Source organism: Arachis hypogaea, chromosome 20 (assembly GCF_003086295.3).
Source record: "Arachis hypogaea cultivar Tifrunner chromosome 20, arahy.Tifrunner.gnm2.J5K5, whole genome shotgun sequence".
Classification (NCBI taxonomy): domain Eukaryota; kingdom Viridiplantae; phylum Streptophyta; class Magnoliopsida; order Fabales; family Fabaceae; genus Arachis; species Arachis hypogaea.
Window position 1 is genome coordinate 2915488 of NC_092055.1, and position 11506 is coordinate 2926993.

General features: G+C 33.7%; 2 protein-coding genes across 2 annotated transcripts; one reads left to right on the plus strand and one right to left on the minus strand.

Moving 5' to 3' along the window:
- Positions 1–2388: 2388 nt before the first annotated feature.
- LOC112783547 (mitochondrial import inner membrane translocase subunit TIM17-3-like) lies at positions 2389–2859 on the plus strand. The gene has a single exon (XM_025826536.1). The coding sequence runs from the start codon at positions 2389–2391 to the stop codon at positions 2857–2859; it is 471 nt and encodes a 156-aa protein (XP_025682321.1).
- Positions 2860–10897: 8038 nt separating this feature from the next.
- LOC112783549 (uncharacterized) lies at positions 10898–11284 on the minus strand. The gene has a single exon (XM_025826538.1). The coding sequence runs from the start codon at positions 11282–11284 to the stop codon at positions 10898–10900; it is 387 nt and encodes a 128-aa protein (XP_025682323.1).
- Between the last annotated feature and the right edge of the window lie 222 nt (positions 11285–11506).

Consider the following 11506-nt stretch of genomic DNA (forward strand, 5'->3'; position numbering starts at 1 on the left):
CCCCACGGAGAAAATTTCCCACCAACGGGACCCCATTCGGGGCGGTCCCCGCGGGGATCCCTGCCTCCTGGAAATTTTTGACACCCCTAGACACAATAATAGTAGCCTTATGATTAGAGGTGAAAAAGAGTGAGGCGGTCAGGAGTTTGTAGTTTGATCTATGTTTGGGTTAACTTTTAGTTTGTTATAAAATAGATACAATTCAGATTTTTATAAAAATTTTAATATATTAATAAGTCAGATTTAAATTTATTAATTAGTTTTATTAGTTTGTTAAATTTGTCTGGATCTATTAAAATATAATTAAATATATAAATAAATTTTTATTTATTAATAAAATTATAAAATATTTTAAATTTATTATATTTTATTATAAATATTTATGAGATGATCATTTTAGTAGGTATGCAGATGATTATTTTAATTCTTATGTGGATGGTTATTTGATCGGGTTAGGTTTAGTTATATATAATTAAAATATGGTAGATGTTCAATTAACTAGGTATGCGAATGATTATTTTTATCTTTAAGTGGATGGTTATTTTCACTAGGAGTGAGTGACGCCAGTAACAGTATGTGGCAAGCCAAGCAGCGACAGCGACGACAGAAAATTTGGAGAAAAAATTGGTGCTTTGGTAAATTAGAGTATAATGAAAATTAAAATATTTGAATTATTGAATGAGATTTTTTGATTGGATAATTTGGATGGAGTGTTTTTTTTTTTTTATTTTATTGGGCTAAGTTTCTAATTTATTATTCACTTTGTTCAGATTCTACCTAGCGAAGCCAATTTTAAAAACACTAAAACGTATGTTGTTGCAATTTTTATTGCTTTTATCTAGATGTATTTATTGATTATATATTATCTTTCACGCCTATATATTACATTTTTACCATTTTAACGTTGAGGAGTGCTACACATACAAGTTATTTTTGTTTATAAGTCTTACAAATTGGGCTAACACGCGCGTTACTGAACTATCTTCGCGTGTTTCATCTTCGTTTCTTTTTTTACGAAAAAGAAGAAGAAGAGACACAGAGAAAGAAGAAGAGAGGCACAAAAAAAACTTGAAAACGACCTGAATATAAATGACTTGTATGATTTGTATGGAAAAGCGTTCTCTCTTTGCCTTCGATCTCCTTCTGTTTTTTTTTTATGGTTTCTGAAATCAAGCTTTGAAATTGTTTTGAAGATGATGGAATTTCAGAAATACACTCGAACGATTACAAAAATACACCCAAACGATTACAGAAATACATCCAAAGGATTACAGAAATACACCCAAACAGTTACAGAAATAAACCAAACGATTACAGAAATACACCCAAAGGATTTAAGAAATACACCCAATATAGGGGGATACAGTATATTTCTTCTTGAAATCTTTTAATGTTTTGCTGGTTAAGGATTAGGTACATGACAGAGACAATTTAGAAAAAAAATCTAGAAGAACAGTAAAACAGTACCTTGAATAATGTTTCTTCGTTTTTTCTGGTGATTTTGATGAAGGAGAAAGAGAAAACGAAAAGAAGAGAAGAAATTTCAATAAAAAAAAGATGGAGGAAGAGGTGGTGTTGATGACGATGACAACGAGAGAAAAAAATTACAAAAACGAAGAAAAAGAGACACGGAGAAAAAAGAAGAAGAAGAGGAAGATGAAGCACGGAGAAAGAAGAAGAAGAAAAAGAGGCACACAAAAAAAAACGTAAAACGGCGTGAATATAAATGACTTGTATTGAAAATCACTTGTACGTGGAGAATTACTTTTTAACATTTTATATTTTTTAATATTATTTAATTATAATAATAATGTTAAAAATACATGTGTCATAATTCATAAAAAATAAAATAAAAAAATTAAATGTTATTTTTAATTATTAAAATATTATATACACATTTACATTGCATCTATGTCATTGAAGAAGTTGGATTTATTGTGAAGTCCATTTTTATTGGTGGGTTTTTTTGATCTTCTTGATCCTGATTTTTATTTATTGGTCAGAATATGAATAGATAGTAATAATGATGACGATGATAATATATGAATAAAATAAAATATATAATAAAATCAACATATTGTAAATAAAATTTTAAATATAATAATAAAAATAATATTATGTCCAACTGTGCAATTTAAATTGAATTCGATCTTGAGAATAAAATTTGAAATTAAAATTCAAATTAATACTATTATAATTGATTTTTAATTTAAATTAAATTAGATTAGGGATTTAATTTAGATCTATTTTGATTTGAAGTTTTAAACCGCCCTACTGCCTAGAATAATTTTCCTTTAAGAACCCTTGTGGTGGAGAAACACAGTTACACCTTTGGGAATCCTATTTGCAATGGATACCGGTAACTTGTTAATAAGAAATCCGCGAACAATGGAAGAATGCCTAACAATGAAAGAAAGCCTTGATGATGCCCTCAATTCAGCCGGCATTGGGTTCGTGATGGGCGCAATCGCCGGATCTCCCTTCCACTTCTTTAAGTCCCTTTGTATCTCTCCAACCCATATCACTACTGCTTGTCACGCCGTTCGCCTCAATGCACCCCGTGTGGGGGGCAAGGTTGCCGCCTGGTCTGCCCTCTGCAGTGTCTCCTACGACGCCTTGTGTTCTGTTCGTCAGAAGAACGACTCCTGGAATGGCATATTTGCCCCGGCCATCAGCAGCGGGCTGCTCTCCTTGTGCCACCGCAATCTCAAAGCCTCCGCATGCTTCACCATGTTTGGTGCTCTCATGGGCACAGTATCAGAGGTCGGCTCAATCATGGAGCGAAAGTTTTCGGCCGATCGCGCGCTTAAGAAATTGAGGAAGGCAAATGGAGAAAGGCAGTACCCAAAGATGCAATGAAACCGGTCGAAATTGACGCTTTGACTGATTCAGCATGAATTTTAGTTTTCACAAGAGAAAGTAAGGCTAATAATTTATTTCTTTTATTAGGTATAAATTTCACTCTTATCTTAATAAATTTAGCATGCACATTGATTGTTCTTAGATAGGTACCATAGTCTCAATGTATATCTAATTCTATATATAGTTATACACTTATACTCTTGCTGCGCCTATTGGCCAGTTTTTTTTTTATATAAAGGGGGTATGTTCTATTTTTTTTTCTTTTTTATTAGTCTTTTGGTGTGTGATTAGTGGATGGTTGTTATTAATAAAATAATAAAGTCTGGAGTTGGACGACGAAAGGAATAGTTGGAGAAATAATTTATGAGATGAGTTATGAAGATGAAGGACTATAATCTTAAATATGTTTGTGCATAAAAGAATCGATTTATTTATCTATACAATCGATTGTTACGAGTTTTCAATTAGAATTATTTGACCCAAAATAGTTATATACTTTTTGATTGTTGTTGAATTAAATTAATTAGATTAACAACAAACACAATTTTTCAATCGTTTACACCATCAAACAGATTAAAACAACAAACAGATCAAATATAAAAATTCATTGATTCACATTGTTTTCTTTATTCTTCAATTCAAAAGAACAATAAATGTTGAATTTTAATCTAACAATATAAAATTTGAATTTTAGAAATCAAATTAGTTGAAGATGTTTTTACATTGACCTCATGATCCTGTTTATAGACTAGAATTAAGGTCACCATTAGTGGAGATTCTATTTCTATATAATTTCCAATTGTTAATGATATAGTTGTGAAAATAATAAAATAACTTATAAAATAGAGATTAAATTTTAAAATAGAATAATATATGAAGAGCTAATTAATAAATAAAATTTAAAAAATGATTATTTGATAATTATTAAAAATTTAAAAAATAAATAGAAAATTTATTATAAAAGACTGTTAAAAAATTTAATTATTAAAAAGAATCTTTAATATTAAAATTATTTAGAAGGACTAATTTTATAATATTTAAAAAAAGGACTAATTTTTTTTTGTGAAGAGACAAATATATCCTTAGATTATTTATTTATTTATTTATTTTGTAAACATATTTTTTCTCTAATTATCTATCATACTCAAATCCTTATTCTCTATGAGTTATAGATGAAGAATAAAGATTTGAATATGATAGATAATTAAAAAATAATATGTTTAAAATAAATAAATAATCTAAGGATATATTTATCTCTTGACAAAAAAAGATTTGATCTTTTTTTTAAATATTATAAAATTAGTCATTCTAAATAATTTTAATATTAAAGGTCCTTTTTAATAATTAAATTTTTTTAATGGTCCTTTGTAATAATTTTTCCAAAATAAATTTTGTTACTAAAATCATTGAATAATTTAAATGTTATTTGGACCATCTAATCTTTTGTTATAAAACCACCTTTTATCATTTAAAGCTAATGTTTTCATTCCAGTTTGTGAAGACTATTCTGGTTGAGAATTTACCAATTTTTCTATGTCTATACAACTAGATATCCTTTAAAAATTGTCTATCATTCAACCTTTAGAAAAGAGAAACTAAAATATAAGTAATTTCCCATAAAAAAACAAGTAACATTTAAATCAAAAGACTAAAAATTTAAAGGACAAGTAACATTTCATGAAGGTGTGACTTCCGCGCCATCATGTAGGCACAACAAATAGCCTTATGATGCCCTTGGTAAACCCTAATATCTTCACTCACTTGACATATTCCAAAGCCTAGCAGTTTGTCAGAGGAAGCTGCAATGACAATATGTATTGGCTTTGCGATAGTTTGACAAATTGATGTTAAACATGGAGCTCTTGGTTTCTAATTTCTAAAATGTGACAACAACTCATCAACTTTGGGAGACATTAAACTTGATAAACCCTCCTATATTTACAGTGAAGACTATTCTGATAGAAAAATTTATGAGATGGCTCATGAAGATGGAGGACTATAATCTTAAATCATTCAAAGTTTCATACTCAGACTGAAACCGAATTTCACATCTAAAAATTGAATATGTTTGTATTTACTATTTAGTTAATTTGGTTTTTCATAAAATTAATTTGATTTTTGTGAATTTGTTGTTAGAAGAACCTAAAAATAATCTCTTTAAAAGCTTAATGTTGTAATTAGTTTCTCAATTCTCGATGTCTCACTATTCCTTTGATAGAAGTTAAATATAAGCTATTTTCGGTGGTTGTGATATGCAGTTACGCACTATCTGAGTTTAGAGAAGTTTTAGGGGGTAGTAGCGTAGTAGTAGCAGCGAAAAATTTCTTTTAAATTTCTAATCAGATGCACTGATGCAGAGTCGTTTTATAAGCATATCCAAGACTCCAATTTAAAATAAATAATAGTGTGATGGTAAAAGAAATGACCCTTTTGCTTTAGCTTGTTTTTTCAATTTCTTCTTTGATTAAATCTCTTCATTTATTTATATTATATAAAACCTGATACCAATATTGTCTCATAATAAAATGTTGACAATTTGACATTTATCATTCTATAGTTTGCCACATAAGCAGTATTGTAAAACTGTTTATTTTTACAGAACAATCGTTCCAATTGCATTTATTTTTCTCACTAATTACAATCATTAATTTTTACTAACTATTATCGTTAACTCCACACAATATATTCTCTCTTATTTACCATTCTCAAATCATTTCTCCGAAATTCATTCTCTTATTTTTAGTACTGCACGTAAATCGGATAATATTCTCATATCTGTGGTAATTATCCGCATCTGATCTGAATTTTATGGATATTATCCGATTCGCAGAGCAATCGGATCAGATTCGATCCTATCCGCACTATGGTAGAATCAGATTGCAGATTTGGCAGTGATATCTGCAGATTTGATCTGCAGATCCGCATATCCACGGTCTCATATAAATAACATAGTTTAAGAAAGTAAACCCTAATGTGATATAAATTTTAGTGTGTTGTTTTATAAATTTTATGATATCTTGTTTTTAATTTTTTATGTTGTACTTTAATTTAGAATAATTAAACTTAGATCTTGTGTTATTATTTTTCTTTTGTTATTCAATAGAATTTTATTGATAATATTTTAGGAGTAAATAGGCTTAAATAGGTAAAAAAAATAAATTTTCTAGAGTAAAAAAGAGACTTAAAACAATTTTTTTGAATTATGCGGATATACCCGATATTCGATCCATTGGATCTAATCCAACTTAAAAAAAATTGTGGATATCGTATCCAATCCAATCCGATGAGTGCAGTGCGAATCGAATAAAATTATAGGCTATATCTGATCCGATCCGATCTGTGTGCAACCTTACTTACTTTTATACTCACTTCTTTTTTTTTCCAAAGATAGTAGGTTATATTTCATTAATTATTGAAAAATGAAATACAAAGATGTCCAAAAGCAGGACAGCATAATGAAAAGTGGGGATTTCCTAAAAGCACTACACTGAAGGTATTCATCCAACGGTGCGTGGTCGAAAAACGAAAAAAATCTTAAAGAAGAAAGAATGATAAATCAAATTGAATGCAACTAAGAGCTTGCCTCATGGAGATGACGACCTAAACTGGGAGTTCTTTGGATTTCATGGAGCAACTTGACAGAGCTTGCTAGAATGGCAGACGACATTGAAGTAGAACCTTCAAAAATCAACTGGTTGCGAGCTTTCCAGCAGTTCCAGCAAATGATGGCAAGTAATTGGGATTACGGTCAGCATTCTTCAACGGGTTAAGCATCTCTGTTGATGCAATCCACCATGTCCAAAAGTCGCTAGGACTCTGAGGGGGAAGACAGTCACGAAGATAACTATGAGACCATACATCTTTAATTCTAGAGCAATCGATCAAACAATGAGTGACTGTTTCGGTTGCTTCATGACAGCAGGGGCATATTGGTGATATAAATGGGATGCGGTGATGAATCTGAGCAAGCACCGGGAGCCGGCCATGGAGAGCTTTCCAGATAAATAGCTTAATTTTGTGAGGCAAGTTCAACTTCCATAGATCAATCCACGGCTTTTTCTGTTGCATATAATTAGGGCAAAGCTCCAGAGGCGGATGGTAAAATAAATAGCCAATTTTGTAACCTGAAGCTGTATCATATTGTTTGGATTTGTTCAAATCCCATTGCAATTTGTCCCTACTCTGCTGAATTTTAACTGACAAAATCCTGTTTGCAACGCCTTGGGGAAATAATTCTTGAATAAGATTCTGATTCCAATTCCTATCTTCAGTAATTAGATCTTTAACTCTTGGAACCAACTCAGAGATAGCTTGTCTATTTGGCATGTCAGAAATCTTTAAAGGATACGGAGGAGGCAGCCAAGGATCCTCAAAGGTTCGGATATTCTCTCCAGTACCCACAGCCCAATTAAGACCTTTTTCAACAATCTTTTGGCCTTCCAGTATGCTCCTCCATCCCCAAGAAGGTAAGACTCCAATTTCTGTCGTTATAGCATTACCATTGCTAAAGTATTTACCTCTTAGGATTTTGGATAATAAGAAAGTAGGCTGTGTTACAAGTCGCCAAAACTGTTTGCCTAAAAGTGCCAGATTTTGGATTCTGAGATCTTTAAATCCAAGGCCTCCTTCTTTTCGTGGGCGAGTCATAGTGTCCCAGCTAATCCAAGCCATCCGCCTTTCAGAACCTTTTTGTCCCCACCAGAACTGAGAAAGTAGAGAGTGAATTTCCGAGATTAAACCATCAGGCAACTTGAAGCAAGACAATGTATAAATAGGAATAACTTCTCCCACTGTCTTAAGCAATACGTGTCTACCACCTGACGATAGAAGGTTGCGCTTCCACCCTTGGATTCTTTTCCGAACCTTTTCTTTGATCATACTAAAAGAAGCCTTTTTCGATTTAGAGACTGTAGAAGGCAAACCAAGGTATTTATCCTGAGCCCCAATATGATTAATATTCATAGAGTTAGCCAGTAGTGTACGAGTAGTGGAGGGAGTGTTGTGGCTAAAGAATACAGCAGATTTATTAAGATTTACCCCCTGGCCACTGATGCTTTCATAAGAATTCAATAAATGCAGGATATTTGAACATGCTTCAGGATTAGCCTTACAGAATAAGATGGAATCATCAGCAAAGAGGAGGTGGTTGACCTTGGGACATCGCCTATGTATCTGAAGACCCTGAATTAGTCTGTTTTGTTCTGCCTTGTGTAGTAAGAAGGAGAGACCTTCTGCACAGAAAAGAAAAAGATAGGGAGATAGAGGATCTCCTTGTCGAATACCTCTATTTGGTTTGAAGAAACCATAAGGTTGTCCTTCCACAATAACAGAATAAGAAACAGTTGTCACTAATTCTCGAATCCACATGATCCACCGGGAGTCAAAACCAAACTTCTCCAATATAAACCAAAGAAAGTGCCATTCCACCCTATCATATGCCTTACTCATATCTAGTTTTAGCGCCATTTCATTTTCGAGTCCCCTTTTTTTGTTCTTCAAGTAATGCATACACTCGTGAGCAATTAGGATATTATCAGAGATTAATCTGCCTTTAATAAAAGCACTCTGCGTAGGGCTAATTAGTCTATTCATCATACCCTGAAGTCTATGTACAAATACTTTGGAGATAATCTTGTAAAAGACTGAAGATAGGCTTATTGGTCTTACCTGAGTCATATCTTTAGCATCAGAAATCTTGGGAATAAGACAGATCTGAGTGTGATTAAAACCCTTCAAAATTCTGCCCCTGAAAAGATGCTCTTAACTGCTCGAAACACATCACCACTAAGTATGTTCCAGAAGCTTTGAAAAAATTTTGCTGTCATACCATCATCTCCTAGAGCACTTTGGGGATGAATGCTAAATGTTGCACGTTTCACTTCCTCCATAGTCACTGGTCTTTGAAGCCTACGGTTCATGTGAGCTGTAACCTTAGGTTCAAAATCAGTAAACAGAGGTTCAGGGTTCTCATGACAAGTGGAGGAAAAGATGTCCTTGAAATAAGATTCAGCCACAGAAGCAATACCAGCATTTGAAGTAGCCACTTCACCGTCACTGCCAGTTAGTTGCCAAATTCTATTCCTTCGGGTTCGATTTCTAAATTTCTGATGGAAGAAAGCTGTATTCTGATCGCCAGATTTGAGCCATTTGACTCTAGACTTATCTTTCTAATAAGATTCCTCATTTTGCAATGCTTTTTCAAGTTTGTCCTCTATTTCTGAAATGATGTCGCCTCCATGAATTCCTGCTAAACGAAGTTCCTCTAATTCAGACTGTAGTAAATCAATCTCCACCTTCGAATTAGATCTGTATTCTTGCTGCCATCTGACAATCTTATGTCGACAACGCTTTAGTTTTTGAGCTAGGATATACATGGCTGAACCATCAATCTGTTCGTGCCAAACCTCTCTAACAATCTGCCTTATTTCATCATTGAAACACCATCTTTCTTGGAATTTGAATCGGCGTTTAGATCTCTCAGTTCTTGGATTAGAGTCTAAGAGAAGAGGGGAGTGATTCGAGCCTAATTCTGACAGTCTAAGAACCGTTGCATTGGGATAGAGTTGCTGCCAATCAACTCCTACCAGAAATCGGTCCAGTCTTTCCTGTATCAACTCATCACCCCTCTGTCTATTCGACCAAGTGAATGGTCTTCCGACCATACCAATATCAATCAGAGAATTATCATCAATAAAACTGTTAAAAGTTTCGATAGAAGAAGGAGATTTAGCACCCCCACCTGCTTTCTCCAATTGACTAGAAATGGCATTAAAATCACCCATTAACACAACCTTACCATCAAACTGTTGCGTGACTGAAGTTAATTCAGCAAACTGAGCCATTCTATGTTGATCATTTGAACTGAGATAGACACCTAGAACACCATAGGGATCATTAGAACCAGCTGTCAGAACTGATACTGCAATGAAGAATCTACCATGCTGCAAAATCTGAACAGTGCAACCATCCCTCCATGCCATTGCCAAACCCCCTGATAATCCATCCGGATCCACAATAAACCATTCCTTGAAACCACAAGATCTTAATTTTCCTTCAACTTGTCGATATTGATTTTTTGTTTCACAGATAAAACCAACCTCGGGGGAGTAGGATTTGCAAATCCCTTTAAGATTGTGGATTGTCAGAGGTCTCCCCAAACCCCGACAATTCCACGAGAGCAATTTCATATTTCTTTGGGTGCCACTTGAAGGCTGGCACCCTCCACCGTCATAGCATCAGAGGTAATATTATTGAGACAAATTTTCTTTGAAATTTCTTCAGTACCATTACCTCCACTCCTCCGTTTGAAACCTATCACAGACTTTCTGGCAAGTTGTTTCAGGTTTGGCTTTTTCTTCTCCTTTTTAAGCTTGGATATGACGTTGTTATTGTGTTGGACATTATTCATGGGATAGGATATCTCCAATAAAGTATTAGAAGAAGAATTAGTATCAGTAGTTGTACCTGTGTTTTCTGATTCACCCTCATTTTCTTCTCTAGAACCCGAATTGGCAACAATTTTTTCATTATTCTGTTTTTTCTGATCATCTTGCACACTCATTTTTGAGAAACTATCAAAAAGCCAAGCAGGTGGAGATTTTTTCTTCGGTTGAGCTGGAATAGAACCATCCCGAGGTTGGTTAGGATTGAAGGAAGCTCTCTTTTCAGTTAAAAGCCTACCGACTTGATCTGCCTTAAGCCATTCACCAACTTTATCTTCCTTGATATTGTTTTGGGCAGAATCATCAATAAAACATTGGCAGTTCTTAGATTCATGCCCCAATTTTGCACAATAAGTACAAAACACACCTACACGTTCATAGCGTACTCCAATTTCCAGCATTTTCTGATTAGGATCAAGCAGTTTCAGTGTATCCCTCACTCTTTTATCACCGTTCAGTTCCACTTAAGCCTTCACTATGCGTGTATCTTTGCCTCTGACTTCAAATAGAGCAACATCTTCAATTTGACCAAGTCTCCCACCCAATTTTCGTCCAACCTCAAGTGTTTTGTATTGTTCAGGCAATCCCCAAAATTATGCCCATACAGGAAAAGAAGAGATGTGATTATCCTCCATGTTTATTGACTGCTTCCATTTGCGAACATGAATGACAAAATTCTTGAATAACCAAGGTGAACCTCTCTCAATTCGAGTCACATCAGAGTCATTCTCAAAGAAAAATTGAAACTGGTTCCTGGATTTTTCGACTACTCTGAATCCTTCTGGTTTATTCCATGTTGCATAGAGAGCTCCTTCCATGGTACCTACGGAAAAGATCCGATCTGAGAACATTCTTCCAGACAGGCTCCGTGTACAAGCTTGAATTCCTTCAGAAACATCTTCATAAGCTAAAACGATCAAGTCATCCTCCTGATCACTATCAATTATATGAGGGTTTTGTGTCTCTGATTTGTTGCTCATGGTGTAGAGAAAAACAGAATTGGTATTTAATGATTTCAGAGAGAAATAAGATATATGGAATGGGTGAATTAGAAAACGAAATAAATTAAAAGAGGAATGAATTGGAAAAGAAAACGAAAATTAGGGAACTAAGTGGAAAAGAAATTAAGAGAAGAAAGTAGAAGAAGATAGAAAAGATTTTGATGGAGAAAAGACAAAGAAAGGTGTAACCATAGAGGCGGC